Source organism: Fusarium oxysporum, chromosome II (genome assembly GCF_013085055.1).
Source record: "Fusarium oxysporum Fo47 chromosome II, complete sequence".
Taxonomy (NCBI): Eukaryota; Fungi; Ascomycota; class Sordariomycetes; order Hypocreales; family Nectriaceae; genus Fusarium; species Fusarium oxysporum.
The window spans coordinates 5,301,413-5,317,006 of NC_072841.1; the positions used below are offsets into that span (position 1 = coordinate 5,301,413).

Genomic DNA, 15,594 nt, shown 5'->3' on the forward strand with positions numbered 1-15,594 from the left:
AGGATGGCACGCGCCGTAACTAACGCCGAGACCCATTAAATCTGCTGTCCTGGGGAAGAGCTCCACCGTGCATCGTCTAACAGCCGAGTGATCAATTAAACGTCAGGGTCTGAATCATCAGCATCATCTGTTTTTACGTGTGCCAGCAATCATGTACGAAAACCTTGGGCTCGAGCGTCGCGGAGATGTCTTTATCCTTACTCTGCAGAAACCACCAGAGAACCGTCTCACATCACAATTCTGTCAAGAGATTATTCGGGCTTTAAATGATGTTCGGAGGGAACTAGGTCCTGACGCACCTGGCGTTGTTATCATTCGAGGCAACGATGCCAAGTTCTTCTGCACAGTACGTTCTTCCCTAGACAAATTATCCAGGATGCCTTGAACAGTTCGTAATTACTTACATATGCACAGGGTCTGGATCTCTATGAACGAGACACAAACCCATACGCCAGCTCCGAGGGATTCTATCCGGTAAGCACCTGATCTGGCCGTCCGCGGTGAACTTGGTGAGTACTTCACTAACATATGCATTCTTCGGCTGTAACAGCTTGTTGCAACTCTCCTAGACTTCCCGTTCCCCACCATCTGTCTCATCACCGGACACACTTTTGGAGGTGCCTCAGTGATGACACTGGCCCACGACTATCGTATCATGAATTCTACCCGTGGGTACTGGTGCATGCCCGTAGCAGAGCTCGGCCTGCATTTCGATGGAATGGGTGCCCTTCTGAGAGCCAAGCTGCCACCACAAACAGCCAGGAAGGTCATCCTGCAGGGTCATAGGTTTACATCAAGTGAGGCATTGGCGGATGGTATCGTGGATGAGATCGCCTCGCCGGAAGAGATGCTGGACCGTGCCTTGCAGCTTGCCGATAGGGTCAAGTCCAAGGCAAAGATGGGGGTCTACGGATTGCTCAGGGCAGAGCTATATGGTGAGGCGCTGAGGGCGTTCCAGCAGATTAGTTATGTTCATTCTCGGCTCAATTCCCGTCAGGCAAAGGTCAAGCTATAAACATAATAATAAAATGGATGAACGATTCCGCTTTTGTTCTAACCAACACAAAGGTCATCCGTATCGACCATACAGGACCGCGCATCTGGTGAGTTACAGGTTTAATGCGGCAAGTGGTAGGGTCCTGAGCGCCCAAAGAAGTTGAGTTGAATTCACTACCTTGTCGTTTGAGATCTTCACCAAGGAAATGCGCTCTGAGGAACTCTAAATTAGATTTCATCTTTAAAGCCTAAAATATATACAGCATGATCTTACTAACATACGCGAGTGTGGCAACGCTTCGCCCTTCACAGCTTGGACATAACATTGCCATCATACCTTTCAAGAACGCTGCAGTTCGATTTGGTCAGCAAGGGTAATGTAATGGACGCACATTGGGGCTACATACCCTGTAGAGAAGGTAAGATGGCAACTTCCATGCATCAACCAACTTGACTGCGTGAGGACGTATCTCATTCATCAAGCTTCAAATAGCAGTGTCAGACATCTGGTTAAGGCCCTGGTTTCTCAAAGCGCCGGACTGAGTAAAGTCGCGATTTCGCTTGCTGATTGTGCCAAGAGGGAAAAGTCGGAAGAGGAGCCACAATACTCTTTTGGTGAGCTCCGAAATATTTGTTTCTGTCAGCAGTCTATTGTAGAAATTGTGCACCAGGACAGACTCAGAGTAAGCTTGCAATGAGGACGATTAGCTTTTGGGTAGTATACAGCCATGGAAGAATTTGTCGGAAGCTTACCGTTGGTCAAATCATGAAGTTGAATACCGACAATATCCCCATGTGGCCTTCCTGTTATCAATCATGTCGTACAACTTGAAGGTCTAGTAGCTTTTGTTAGAAGTAACCCTCCCTCCAAGATCGAGAAACAACAGCAAGTTCACGTACCAGGGAAGCAGCGCGGTGCTCAAACGCTTCCACAATGTCCAAATCATTAGTGAAAACGTCCAAGGCTCTGTCTTTCTTCCCGCCACTTTGGCGCTAGCAGAACCTGAACGATGTCTCCTCGGTGCGATTCTGTGGGCCATTTCCGCACCTCCAGGAATCGACGAGATATGCCAAGCATTTCTATATGAATTGGACTCTTAGAAGGGGTTACACTTGTGATTCTTCGTCTGATACTATTGGACTACTATATCGGCTCTTCCTCCTCTCTTACATATTCCTGCCTCCAGTTACAGAGATCACCTGGCCTGTGACGTAGGAGAAAAGGGGACTGCACACAGCCAGGATAACCTTGGCGGCGTCTTGTGCCGAACCTGGCCTGCGAAGTGGAATGTCCTCGAAGGAGGATTTGCTATCGCGGCCAGGAACGCCGAGCTGGATCTTTTCCCCGTCCGGTCCTGTAATAAAGGTCCCTGCTTCTTTCGCCTGCGTTAGGCGCGTCTCAATATACCCAAATGCCACTGTGTTAGCTCGGACATTGAACGCCGGTCCCCATTCCTTTGCAACCGTCTTCATTAGTCCAGACACACCAGCTTTAAAGAAGGCGTAATTAGATTGACCGACGTTTCCATGAAGACCTGAAGTTGAAGATATGCCGATGATGTTTCGCTGCTTTCCATCCTTGACGCGGAAGTAAGGGGCTGCGGCGCGAATTAGCTGAAAAGGAGCAGTGCCGTGGATATTCGCCATCGCAGCCCATTGCTTATCAGTCATCTTATGCACTACACCATCCCATGTGTAACCAGCATTATTGACGATAATATGGATCTCTCCTCCTCCAAACTCGGCCGCGCGCTTCACGAGCTGGTTGATGTAGTCTCGATCTGTTATATCACCAGAGACTGCTAGTGCCTGGCCTCCAGAGCTAGTGATCCCATTCACCACGCTTTGTGCTTTGTCTGTATTGCGGTAACAGGAAGTGTTAGCCTAATTCTATCCAAGGTCAAGCCGTACCCTCTACTCCAGAGGGCTTGGCAGCCGACAGTTACCTGAATCAACGTCGCAAACAACCACTTTGGCACCCTCCTGAGCGAACAGGCGCGCTGCTTCAGCACCAATGCCCTGTCCACTTCCCGTGATTATTGCAGTTTGTCCCGCCAGAAGACCTCTTGGGTAAGTAATATGAGACGCAATTTGAGCGACACGTTCAGCCATGATTGCTAAGGTTGGGCGTGAATAGCTAAAATATAGCTCAGTTTCTTACCCGCCACGAGCCCTAGTAGTTGTTCTCGACTTAGCATCATATGATCGACTATTTAAAACCTCCGTTGCGGTGTCGATGCCGTGATTCAATTAGCTTCCGCCCCACTGGCTAATTGCCAAGCCTCATTCGGCGTTGTAGAGCTCCAGTCGGCGTTACAGCCACTTTCGGCGTTACAGAGTTACCTTTGGTGTTACCGAAGATGACCCGGAAGGAAACTCACAAAGCACGCGTAACATCTTATTACAGCCGTCATTTGGTCTAGATGGAGCTCTGAACGACAATGGATTGGCCTGCATTGTACTCATGATGCCATTCTAGTAATACCGGTTGACCATCACCCGAACACAACACAACTCGCCTTGTCCTCCCCTGCCTAGTCCAAGCCGAGGCTCAAGCTTTGAGGATGCCGACGATGACTGAGGAACACCAAGGCACATTCGCCAAGCCGAAGCCGAAGCGGCAAGAGACTCGAAAAAGGTCACCCAAGTAAGTAGTCTGGCATGCAGAAGTGAACATGAACCTATTTGTACTGTTATCAAGTGTCGGCTAACAAGCTGGCTGTGCTTCCACTCCACTACAGGGCATGCCTATCTTGCCGAGCACGAAAGGTCCGCTGTGACGTGACATTCATGCCTAGTGCCTGCACAAATTGTGTACTTGACAGTAAACAATGCGTTGTCAGTTGGCGACGCCGTCACAATGACAGGTACGAGTAACCCATGGATCCCTGATCTGGAAGATTTAAATCTCGTACGCATTTCCAAAACTAATACGCTTATATTAGAAATCACAATACGAAGCCGGACGTGTCAAAGGTAGAGACTGTGGCCAAGCCTCTGCCAGCCTCTAAGGAAGACAAAGACTTGCTTGCAGTCTTGACCGATGAGTACTTGGGGACGCCAAAACTGGCAGAACCATTAACTCGTCAAAGTCCGAGTTACAACCACAGCCAAGCTCGGCCTGAGATCACATTCGTGTATTATCCTTTCCTCTGCATCAACAATCTTAGCTCTTTGCATACGGATGACATCAATTATCTGGACTCTCAAGGTTGTTTTAAGTTACCAGAAAGCAGCTGCTTGGACCATCTGGTCCGGGCGTTCTTTCATCATGCTCATCCGACCTTGCCTGTTGTCAATGAAGCCGAGTTCTGGCCGATTTATGATCCATTGACCTCTGGCGGCAAGACCAGTCGAGTCCCTGTTATATTACTTTCAGCAATGCTGTTCGTGGCGTGCGAGGTAAGCCCACAATTGATCACGGGAAGGCTCTTCACTAATTGCGCCTTACAGTACGTGGATGGTGATGTCCTTCAAAGCATGCAGCATAGTACCGCACATGAGGCGCGTGACAGTTTCCTTCGCAAGACCCAGGTGAGTTCAACACTCGACGTCGCTCAGGCTTCATTTTATATGCTAACTTATGCTTTTAGCTTCTCTACGACCAAGAGACTGAGTCATCACCAGTCGTCCTTGCCCAAGTATCTCTTTTGCTTGCACACTGGACCTCACAAAAAAGCTCAAGAACCAATAGACCGAGCACTAAATGGCTTGGTCGGGCAATTCATCATTCTCAGGATGCTATTTACCAGGCCAAGGTTTCGACATCAGTCAAAAGTCACTTCAGCCAGGGCAATCTTAGGCGACTGTGGGGATGTTGCATCCTCAGCGACTGTATTCACAGCTTGTACACCCGTCGGCCGCTCATGATGCCTCCCGGTATGGTTGAAGCAGAAAGAGATTGCCTTGTGCTCTCTCGAGCCGATTTGTCACATGAGATAGGACGGTCTCGAGTCTATGATGTCGAAGCAAAGCAGCGATTTATTGAAGCCCAGGAACAGATGTCCGCTCTCATCAGCATCTTGAGAAGAGTTCTGGCTCTGGTCTACCCGCAAGGAGGCATGGCCACTTGTAGAACTGCGTCGACGCTCGGAGGAGAGGGATACGAGTCTCGTGATTGCAAGAACCACCTGAAAACATGGTATAATGACAGTTTGATACTCCTCATCTCTGGACGTGACTCCGCGTTGGGCTCGCCTGTTAGCCTCGACGATGGAACAGAACATAGGGGCTCACAACATGACCCTATAGAGCTCCTAGTAAGCATGATGCACCTCCATTACGAGTAAGTAACTACCTAGATAAGGTCAAGTCAGTCCTTTGATACGGCTTATGGTAACTAAAGTGTGACAATAGGACTGCCATGTTGGTGCTCTGTCAAAGTGAACTGTTGCACCTCACTGCGAATCCTCGTGCAACATACTCATCCTACATGCTGCACGAGCAGGTTTCTTTCCGTAATCAAAAAGACGATCTTGCAAATTGTATCCTCAACTTGACGGATCGGCTTTCAGAATCATTGCGGCAGCAACACCTATCCAGGGTTCCACCTATCATGTGAGCGGATCGCGACTCATTCACGACCCCAATTAATGAGCAAAGCTAATAAATCTACCCACAGGATATTCTGTACAGCACTTCCACTTCTTGTGCATCTCCTAAACACCAAAGGCCATCTATACAATGGTCCATCCTCCCCCAACGTGTCTTCGCCATCGTTGAGCCTGCAAGACGCTGGGGTACAATGTTCCCGTAACCCAAATTGGGCGCGAAGGATTATAAAGTGTTTAGGACTGCACTTTAGAGATGAGCTTGAGTGCATACTACAAGCTGTTAAAGCTGTAAATAACAGCCTTACTGAAAGTCTCCAAGAAAGCCAAGAGTCACCAATTCTCTTTGCTCAGGAAGAAGAAATGCAGATCGGCAACTGGCGCGAACTGTTAGACACAAGACCGAGACTCTATGTTCGCCTCATCAAAAGGCTCGACAATGTCATCTCCCGGGGGGGACCTTTGCCCGAAACAGACATGGTCGCCCCGTTCAATGAATACCAAATACCGCCTGGCTCTAGCATGACTCGACAATTTCAAGCTGAGAAGCCGTCCCTGAAATGGACCCCACCGGTGTCTTCAGCTTCAGCTCGACGAAACATTAAACAAAGGACACCGTCTATGTCGTACGAGGATGAGCCAGCAGCACAGCTGGAAGTTGGCGAAACTGATTCGGGCTGCCTGCACCCAGAAGGCTTGCGTGAAAACTTCAGCGATATTTTAATGCAGAAGCTCGACCTTCCCCAATCCTGCCTCGATGAGGCACCTGGTGAGGCATACTCACCGACGTCACTGGATCCTTCTCGGAGAATTTGGGCAGAAAAGATCGCCGGCAGTGACAGACGTGTCCTAGACCAGGTTGCTTCCCGCGAAGAGATTAAACCCACAGCGATTGACTTCACTGATGCGGATGATATGATATTAGTAGATGGACTAAGTGATGAGTGGATAGATGCATTATTGCAGAGTGATAGCGCTGGCTAAAGTGCAAAAGATGTAGATCTAGATACTGTTATAACTACTGTAAAGGGTATAATTTAACCCCTTGTTAAGTATTAGCTCCTGGGAGTTGTTTACTGTTTCCCCTAGCAAGGTATTTTTTCACTAAAAGGTAAAGATATAGTTTTATAGTTTTGCAGCGTATAAGTGTATATGCATAAAACAACCCTTGCTGGGGCTTTGTGTATAATGCGCTTAGTGGGCTAATTGCAAATTTAAGTTATCATCTATCCAGCATATAAAGCAGAACCCTCTTGTGCTCTGAGGTTATTTATGTCCTTTTTCAGCATTTTAAATTGCTAAGAATAAGAACCTGCAATGTTCATAATACTATAGACATACTGAATACGACGGAAGGTATTAATTACTCAATCTCCCCAACCTCTATAATATGGATAGTAATAATTCTTATAACTATTTACTTATTTATAATAAACTCATAATACTTAGGGTTTTTAAATAGGTAAACTACAACGCTCTTAAAATTTAGATTACCTTCCAATTCTCATCAAAGTTACCGTGAACATGAAAGGATATCTTATTTATTGGAAGCAGCCTTCGCGTCTGGTTAGTTGGTAAATGTTCGTAGCTTATATTCAATTTTCCACAATGATCGATTCGACGAACACTGAAATATCGCCGTAATTTTATTGGCTCGGCTGCTGCAACTGGTCTCCACGCATGGCTGGCCTCATTCTACTTTCGACTGATCAATCCACCTTGTTGATTCGTTGAAATGGAAATGATATGGTGTGAAAAGCGGGGTTGAATACATACAAACACAGAGAGACAAAAGAGTCTGGCTTACCACCCGTTTCAAATGTTTAATCATTTGATACAAGTGACACAAGATCCCGTGGAGGGCGCTTAGATTATTGCCAAATTGCCGTCTCAACGACAATCCGCCTCCTCACGACCTATCTGGCTCCGATAATCCAAGTCCTGTACAAAGGAGACATCTTTATGCTTTATTTTTATATCAACCTCACCCACTAGTAGGCACTTTCTGCCAGCTGCTCGTACTCTCCGCCCCAATCATGTCCTTACGGAACAATGAGAAAAGCGAGACGGCTACCAACCTTGCCAGTTCCCCCAAGCCTCAGAAATTGAACTCGAAGGCCATCCCAGATTTAAGTACTCCGAACTCGCCAGACCAAGCCCCGAGAGTGTCTAGAGACGAAACCTGTCCGGCTGGAGCCGTCTCATCTCTTCCCAGCCCTCCAACAACCCCTCCTCGACAATCGTCAGCATTGACGGCTCATGAGAAGCAGCCGACAGAGGCAAGGTTCAACGCTACGATACTGAGGACTAGTCCGGGTCTCGACGATAACCGATGCGGGGCTCTTACGAAAGCGAATAGACCTTGTCGAAGTCGGACACCGGTATCGAACAGAGCCGGGGTCACTTCTCAGCTCGAGTCGATCATTGCTCTCACGCAATCATCTATGGAACTCGAAGTTACGCTAGATAAGCTTGCTAAGCTTGTGCATTGCAAACACCATACTAGTAGTGTTTCGAAAAAGGAGCGAATCGAAGCCTGGATCAAGATATTTCCCGTCGGAGAAGCAAGCATTACCGACCCTGCCACAGCGGTTGAAAAGGGAATCCGAAAGGCCCTGAGTCTAAAGTCTGCCCAGTGCATAGGAATAGTGGATAGTGTAGGGTCGCGCTGTAAGCATAGGATTGGCGGGCAGCGGGTGTATAATTGTATGCTAACGATTGACGACATTGTTAATCCACATGTCTATCAAAATGGCTCCTATCTTGAAGGTCTCCTGAAAGTTCTTGAGACCAATATTTACTGTCCTCAGCACATAAACAAGCAACCCTTGCAAAAGGTGGCATCGTGGAAGTTGAGCATTGCGGAGATCCTAGAGGAGCACTCTGTAAAGTTGGCCGAAAGCAGTATACCCGAGAAGACCAGAGGCCCTTCCGGAGCTCCAAACAGACAAGGGTCCCCCGAGAGCCCCTCGACCAGCAGGAGCGATGAACTTGTCTTGAGAAGTGGAAGGCTGTTGATTCCCAACTTCGATCGAGATTTGAGCACATATTGGCCAACCAAATACAATACCTCCCCCTTCGAGATAATCGCGAGGAGCGACAGAGTTGCTGACTCTAAGTCTTCATATGACATGGTCAAAGGCGAAATTCTGAGAGAGCTACACGACAGGGACCAGAGAGATGGGCAAGTTTATATGTATAAGGTTGAAGGAAACCCAGGATTTGTGAAGATTGGGTACACGACTCGTTTCGTGGAGGAACGCCTTCAGGAGTGGGACTTCGATTGCAATAGGGCCTCCAAAGCCCTGTACCCCATTTCTTTAAGTACGGCTGCTGCCATTCCAAATGCCCGTCGTGTTGAGGCTTTATGTCACGCGGAGCTGGACCATCGAAGAATCATGATCTATTGCCACGGTTGCCTAAAGCAGCACCTAGAATGGTTCGAAATTCCATCTACAGAAGCCATTGCGGTGATCCAAAAGTGGTCCGATTGGATGGCGACCCGCCCGTACCAGTCCACTCAGCTTAGAAATAAGACAAAATGGACGATCAAAGAGGAGGAGAGAACGAGAACGCGGGATATGGACCGTTTTATGAGGGAGATATCAGGAGTCAGCCGACAGGGAGATGCGGGGAAGGTGAGATAGATAGATGGTTTTATTCAGCTTTTATCGGGTAACAATACTGGAGATATGAAGAAATAGGTTTATTCTGGATTCATGGCCGAAGCAAGCCCTGTGGAGATAAGCACGAAAGTATAGTATGATACAGATCTATTCCTTCGTCTTGGAAGCCCTACTCTCCAATACTTAATGACTGTATGTTCATCTTTGTGGCATATACCGGTTTAGCTCTTGGGCATAGTTCTATCTCCACTCTATTCTGAGATATTTATACCTGGCGATTTATCTTTCCTACTTTAATTCACAGTCTAAATACATATTACTTACTTATAAAATCTTATATCCTAGCTTCTCTTATATTACTAACCTTTTTTTAGTATAACTTTAATTTAAGGGTTATTTATAAGGATGCATATAAGCTAGTATTTTTTAAACAGCTAACAAAGTATGATTAACATATAATAAGTAAACGCAATGAATAAGTAAATGCAATAAATATCTCAACCTTCTTAAAATAAATTAGAATTATAATACCCTCCTAACAGGTTCTTACATATGCCTGGTCTTACCGCAAACACTACAGCGCCAAACCCTAGGTTTCTGGACTACTGCTTCTCGATGATTCGGCCACTGCCTACATATCTACATCTATCTAATCAATTAGAACCTGACCTCCCTATATTGTCATACTCCCTCTATTCTGTATACGTGTCCTTTTTGCCCTACGCCGGCTGCTAAGTATACTATTAGCCTGTCGAAGCTGTCGGTTCCAGCTGCGTGAAAACAACTTGGGCTGAAATTGAAATATACAATGGATTGAGTCTCCCTCAGATGGTTCTCTATTTATTCAAGTTCTAAATGACAATGCATTGTTGAGAGAATGCTTTGTAGATTTAGAAAACAATTCCAGATGTTGTGTCAGGAACAAACCAGGTGTTGAAGCAGTTTAATGAAATCACACGGCTTAGACAAGCGACCGTAACCATTTGAATATGGGCAAGACGAACGCCTGAGGCGTTTTGGAACATGGCCTCGACATTATTTAATAAATGTGGGGTAATCGAGGGTTGTCGCGCATCTAGATCATCACATGCCCAGACATCTGTCTCAAGCTTGGCCTTGGCACATGTGCCATCTCAATCAGGGGGGAAAGACATTGAGCTGGTGGGCTTGCATGCTTGTTTCTTAGCTTTTGCCTCTACAGTGCAAATATGTTAATTGTAGTTAGGACCTCTCTTTGGATGCATCTATATGCTCACACGAACTCAGCCTGTACGACACACGTCGATGTTCTAATAAGCACTCATGCTCAATTGAACCCACATGAATGGATAAAAGCTTGACATTCCTTGGATGCATCGGCGATAAACATTTATTTTGTCTTACAAGGCGTCAGTTCTCCCTTTGTGGAGTTTTTGTGAAGTTGGAAGTGAAACTCTAAGGGATGAGTGATTGGACGACACTCCTCTGTATTTCTAGAGGAATTGTGGCAACATTTCGCGCACCAGCAAATCTGGCCAACAGACCATGCTGATTGGATCGGAGTGAACACGAATATACCAGCTCCCTTCAAGATGTTACATGTGTAGTGTTGGGAATGTATGGACATATGGTTATCTCAATAATGCCTACTGCAGCTTTTACTGCTAAACACAACTAAACTATCTAGCTTGGCAGCCTTTCCAGCTTGAATCACTATTCTCTCTTTGTTTATTATTCTAAGCTATTCTATAATTGCTTATATGTCAAACTGATTGGATTACTGTGGACTCAGATGCAATTACCTCGTAGATGTCTTAGAAGATTACTCAAGAATGCAAGGAGATTAGGTATCTTGAAATGATTCATGCCAAGCAAATTATCCCTTCAGCTCACTTCACTACCCGACGCATATAAATATTTCATGAACTTGGTTACCATTACCAATTCGATATCATCATTCTGTCATTCATTTCTTAGTTTAGGCCATTCTTTGGCAGCCACTCGTTCACCATGCGTTTTTCCTCATTCCTCCTCGCGGCATGTGCCTCAAGTGCATTCGGGCAGTTCCACCAGAATTTCAAGAGATTTACAAACACTAGTATTCCTGCCACTACGACTTCTTCCTCTGTTCCTAGTTCACTTGATACGAGTGCTACTACGACTGGTAGCTCTGCTCCGTCTACTGCGCCTGTCTCTCTTGGAACGGCCCAGCTTGGTGCAGGTGCTAGTTACACTACTGCACTTGATGGTTCAGCAGCAGTGTAAGTATATCTTAGCAACTACATAGCATGAGGCACTGACAGACTTTAGCTCTCTCTTCATCCGAAATGGAGTTGCTACGTTCAGACTCGTGCCATTCCTGGCCGCCTTCGCAGGCCGTCGTGTCTTTGTCATCTTCAGTATCCTCGTTAGGCCTCCTCGCGGAGGCCGTAAGCGTCAAGCGTTTGAAGGATGCAGCCTCGAAGTTCAGTTGGATGGCCAAAGGATCTACAACCAAGTAATGACCGACACGGGCGGATCAGAGGTTGGACAGAGAAGCAACCCCGTCAGGCTTAACGCCGAAGGTCGCCCCGATATCCAATACTTCCTGACTTGTGGCTCTGATGCTGTTGAGGTTGTTGTTTCTCATCTCTCTGTTGAGCAAGCTGGCGAAGATGCAGAGACCACACCTATTGCGCCTCTCCCAACGGGTACTGAGACGCCAGGTGTTACTGACACTAACTCTGAAGGTGCTACAACAAACTCCGAGGGCGAGACTGTTATTCCTTCCAACACTGCTACCCTTCCTGGTACTAACTCTGAGGGATTTACTACCAATTCTGAGGGAGAGACTGTTATGCCTCCCAGCACTAACTCTGCTGGCTTCACCACGAACTCGAACGGCGAGACTATCTTCCCCACTGGGACCGCAACTGGCACTCAGGATCAATCTTCCGCTCCAACTGCTACCTCTCCCGCTGGCTTCCCTGACTTCATTGATGCTTTCACCCTCTTTGGCTGTGTTGGATCTACTGATGGCTTCCCTACTTTCGAGCTTGCTCAATCTGATGCCTCTATGGATCTGGATCAGTGCTCTACTCTCTGCCAAGGTCGAGCCTACTTTGGTGTCTATGACACGCAAGTCTTATATTCCCTTTCTGAGTGTTTCCGCAATTGCTGACATTTCTAGTGACTGCTACTGTGGTGATGAGATTGACGGCGACGAAACCGCCCGTGTTGAGCTGGATTCCTGCGATATTGAGTGCCCCGGTGATGACTCTCAGTTCTGCGGTGGTGATTCTCGTCGTGGCAGGATGCACCGTCGCCAGGCCGTTCCTTCCAATCGCCTTCTCACGGTTTATGTTGCTGCTGGCGCTCAAACTGATGTTATCACCAACGAAGTTACTCGAACCGTCACTGATCAGTCAACCTTCGTCACTACTTTCACCACTACAGTTGCTGGACCTGTCACCACTGCCACCGAGCGCGTAGTATACATCTTTGTTGAGGCCGACTGCAGCGACTGTGACGGCCAGTGGGTCTATGTCCCTGAAGTTTGTGACTGCCAGGGCGGTTTCCAATATGTGCCCTACTTCTGCTTTGCAGGCAGCTGCTCTGGAAAGACTGTTTACAAGTCTCAGGAATGCAATGATTGGTGGAACTACAAGAACTTCTATGTCCCAGCAGACTGCGAGGGATGCTCCGGTGGAGAGGTCATTTACAAGCCTTGGGACAATTCTTGGGGTACACCTGAGAACTGCAAGACCGAGGAGATTCCTGCCTGTGAGGGTCCCAAGTGCCCTCCTGTCTACCCTAACAACAAGGGCCAGAACGGAGGTGGTAGCAGTGATCACGATGGCAGCTCCCAGCCTGGCATGCACCATGGAGGTTCCAACAGTGGTTCAAACGGTGGCTCCAGCTCTGACGATCAGAGCAAGGGCTCGAACGACAATAGCTCAAAGGGCAATGGCCCTGAGTGCATTGGAGATAGCTGCACCGGACCCTACGGCGGTGAATCCAACTCCAAGCCCAATGGTTCCCATGAGTCCAACGAAGGTGACTCCCACGGTGAGCCCGCACCTGGCAGCAAGCCCACTGGCCCGTCTATGGAAAGTGGCTCTCACGGTGAGCCCGCACCTGGCGGCGAGCCTACTGGCGCTCCCATGGTTGTTAGCGGCGCCGACAAGCAGGTTGCTAGTTTTTTTGCTCTTCTGGCTGCCCTCGCCCCTGCCCTTCTCTAGACATTAAATTATTTATTTTCTATGTGAATACTTACATTAAACTTGCTTTAATAGACCGACGTTGCTATGGAGTAAATAATGAAGTCACTGCATCTCGATCCACGTGACTGAGGTAAAAGGGTTACTATAATCCTTCAGTCAGCTTGAATGTAGCACTTGAAATGCGCAGATGACAATGCCTTCTTGGGGAAATAAAGACATCGCGATATAATTGTCAAAACAACTGCAACTTCACCACTCTGAAAATGCATTTTTTCATTAATGCCTGAAATTTAGAATTTTCTTTCTCCGCAAGGCCTAATAGCAACTCAATCCTTGGATATAATAAGTCCATAGGGATTTAGTATTTAAAATATATTCCTTAATATAATCTCCTTTAAAATAATAAAGTGCTTATTTAGTTTCTTATTTACTAAGAATAGCTAATTTCGTAGGATAGTAGATCTGCCTATTAATATTACTAAGGATTATAATATTAAAATAATAAAGAAGATATCTAAAGATAGAGGTATTAAGGCTAGATGCCTATAATTAAAATTAAATATAATAAGAAGGCTAATATAAATCTTTTTAAATAATTTAGAAATTATAAAGGCAGATTAATTATGTTATAACGTATATTTATTAATTAAGATAGGTGTTACAACCCTAGCAGTTACATCACGTGCCGCCACGGGTGCTGTAATCCTCGGTCTCGTCCTCGTCTGGGTCCTGGTCGTCACCAACGGCCCGAACCCAGTGCTCGGCGTCAGCCTGATGCCTATCCCTCTTTGATCTGTCCCGGGCCAGATGCCGGCAGCTCCTGCAGCTGAAGCCGGCGTATGTCTCGAGTTCCGGGATCGGTGGACTCCCGTCGGCCGGTAGCTCCATATCCTGACCATTCGGGTCTCGGAGCGCCCGGGGCTGCGAGCCTGAAGAGGAGAATAATGCGGCGAATGCAATCACCTGCTACAGCAATTTCCCGACCACCCTGTGACGGTTGCGGTAATGATACTCGAGTTTATCTACGCCGGGCTTGATGGCGGCCGTTGGAACAGCTCTGCTTGACTCGTATAGTGTAGACCCCAGGCCTGACTTATGAACTGCCACAGAGATTCATCTTTTCTGCTTCTTCCAGCCGTACTTTTGCGACACTTGCTAAAAGACAATGACAGCCAAGATGGAGGCTTCTGAGGACGCCAAGCCCAAGTACAAACGTGCATCTACTCCGAAGGTCCGAACAGGCTGCATAACCTGGTGAGTCTTAGAATCACCAAGTCCATCGCTTTTCTGGACCCTAAGTATTAACAGGATCGCTGCAGCAAGTAGGTTCACCCGCCCCTCGGCTTTAATTCATTTTAGGGTGATCGGGGACATACAATCGCTTACTAAATAGGATTCGACATCTCAAATGCGATGAAGGTCGTCCTCACTGCCGTCGGTGTCTCGGTGATGGAGTGATTTGTGATCGGTATGCACCCATCGAGCCCAAAATCCCACGGAAACGGCGGCGCCAAGAGAAGAGTACTGCCGAGGCTTTTCAGGATTGTAACGCACTGCCTTCAGCTATTTACGACATGCATATATTCCCCATGCAACTGCTCAACACGCCTTTTTCAATACCTATCAGCGACCAAAGCATCGTCTTTCTAAAAGCACCATATCCCTTGGCACTTTCGCTATCTTTAGCCTCTCGTATCGCCGCCAATCCGGAATCAGAGTTGGCCCCGATTCAGAAACAGCCACCACTTCGAAGTGAGGCAAAGCTCCCCAGGATTGCCGAGCTCGTTCAAGATGCCGCGATGTCGACAACATCCAACCGGGAGTCTATAGTCAGGATTGACCAAGCCCATTTGCTACCAAGGGTTACCAATTACTGGATAGAATCGGCGGGACTACGGTGTATAACATCGCCGGATCGATTTCATCACGGAATAGTCTATCAACGATACAGTGTGTAACTTCGAACGGTCTTGTGGGAAAGTAAGGCATGTGCTCTTGCCGGTTTACAGCTTTATGGGCGTTAGGGCAATAGGGGCCGCGGCTCATTCGAGTGGTGCCAACGGCCGTGGTTATGACTGTCCCCTTGCCCAGGTAGACATTATAACGACAAAACTTTAAAAGAGCGCAACTCAATGCCGGACACTACTAGGGAGCCATTTATGACCTGATGTATAGTGCACTCTGTTTTCTAATGAAATTAAATCTATGTAAGATCAAAATATCTATCTTACGTTATTTTCA

At 47.1% G+C, this 15,594-nt stretch overlaps 5 protein-coding genes across 5 annotated transcripts; 4 read left to right on the forward strand and 1 right to left on the reverse strand.

Moving 5' to 3' along the window:
• Positions 1-151: 151 nt before the first annotated feature.
• FOBCDRAFT_156195 (ClpP/crotonase-like domain-containing protein) lies at positions 152-1,046 on the forward strand (the record flags this gene model as incomplete). The annotated part of the gene is made up of 3 exons (XM_031174981.3): positions 152-346; positions 415-474; positions 551-1,046. The coding sequence occupies 3 exons, from the start codon at positions 152-154 to the stop codon at positions 1,013-1,015; spliced, it is 720 nt and encodes a 239-aa protein (XP_031051766.2). The 3' UTR covers positions 1,016-1,046.
• Positions 1,047-2,140: 1,094 nt separating this feature from the next.
• On the reverse strand, positions 2,141-3,108 carry FOBCDRAFT_156197 (uncharacterized protein; the record flags this gene model as incomplete). The annotated part of the gene is made up of 2 exons (XM_031174983.3): positions 2,141-2,852; positions 2,943-3,108. 2 exons carry the CDS (start codon positions 3,106-3,108, stop codon positions 2,164-2,166), a joined length of 855 nt encoding a protein of 284 aa, XP_031051768.2. The 3' UTR covers positions 2,141-2,163.
• A 452-nt stretch (positions 3,109-3,560) lies between these two features.
• Positions 3,561-6,523, forward strand: FOBCDRAFT_156201 (uncharacterized protein; the record flags this gene model as incomplete). The annotated part of the gene is made up of 6 exons (XM_059608376.1): positions 3,561-3,643; positions 3,942-4,398; positions 4,450-4,530; positions 4,590-5,281; positions 5,353-5,553; positions 5,618-6,523. Coding segments are annotated over 6 exons (2,418 nt in total), but the record flags the coding sequence as incomplete, so codon positions are not given.
• A 1,059-nt stretch (positions 6,524-7,582) lies between these two features.
• Positions 7,583-9,397, forward strand: FOBCDRAFT_128486 (T5orf172 domain-containing protein; the record flags this gene model as incomplete). The annotated part of the gene is made up of 3 exons (XM_059607840.1): positions 7,583-8,216; positions 8,316-9,184; positions 9,308-9,397. 3 exons carry the CDS (start codon positions 7,583-7,585, stop codon positions 9,395-9,397), a joined length of 1,593 nt encoding a protein of 530 aa, XP_059464291.1.
• Positions 9,398-11,123: 1,726 nt separating this feature from the next.
• Positions 11,124-13,443, forward strand: FOBCDRAFT_248463 (uncharacterized protein). The gene is made up of 3 exons (XM_059610846.1): positions 11,124-11,412; positions 11,462-12,272; positions 12,343-13,443. Exons 1-3 carry the CDS (start codon positions 11,162-11,164, stop codon positions 13,369-13,371), a joined length of 2,091 nt encoding a protein of 696 aa, XP_059464292.1. The 5' UTR covers positions 11,124-11,161; the 3' UTR covers positions 13,372-13,443.
• The last annotated feature ends 2,151 nt before the right edge of the window (positions 13,444-15,594 follow it).

Bases quoted from the DNA above. Each gene is read 5' to 3' on its own strand.
- FOBCDRAFT_248463 (XM_059610846.1), top strand. From the start codon at position 11,162: ATGCGTTTTTCCTCATTCCTCCTCGCGGCATGTGCCTCAAGTGCATTC. The intron at 11,413-11,461 runs GTAAGTATATCT...GACAGACTTTAG, and splicing joins CTTGATGGTTCAGCAGCAGT to CTCTCTCTTCATCCGAAATG. The intron at 12,273-12,342 runs GTCTTATATTCC...TGTGGTGATGAG, and splicing joins TTGGTGTCTATGACACGCAA to ATTGACGGCGACGAAACCGC.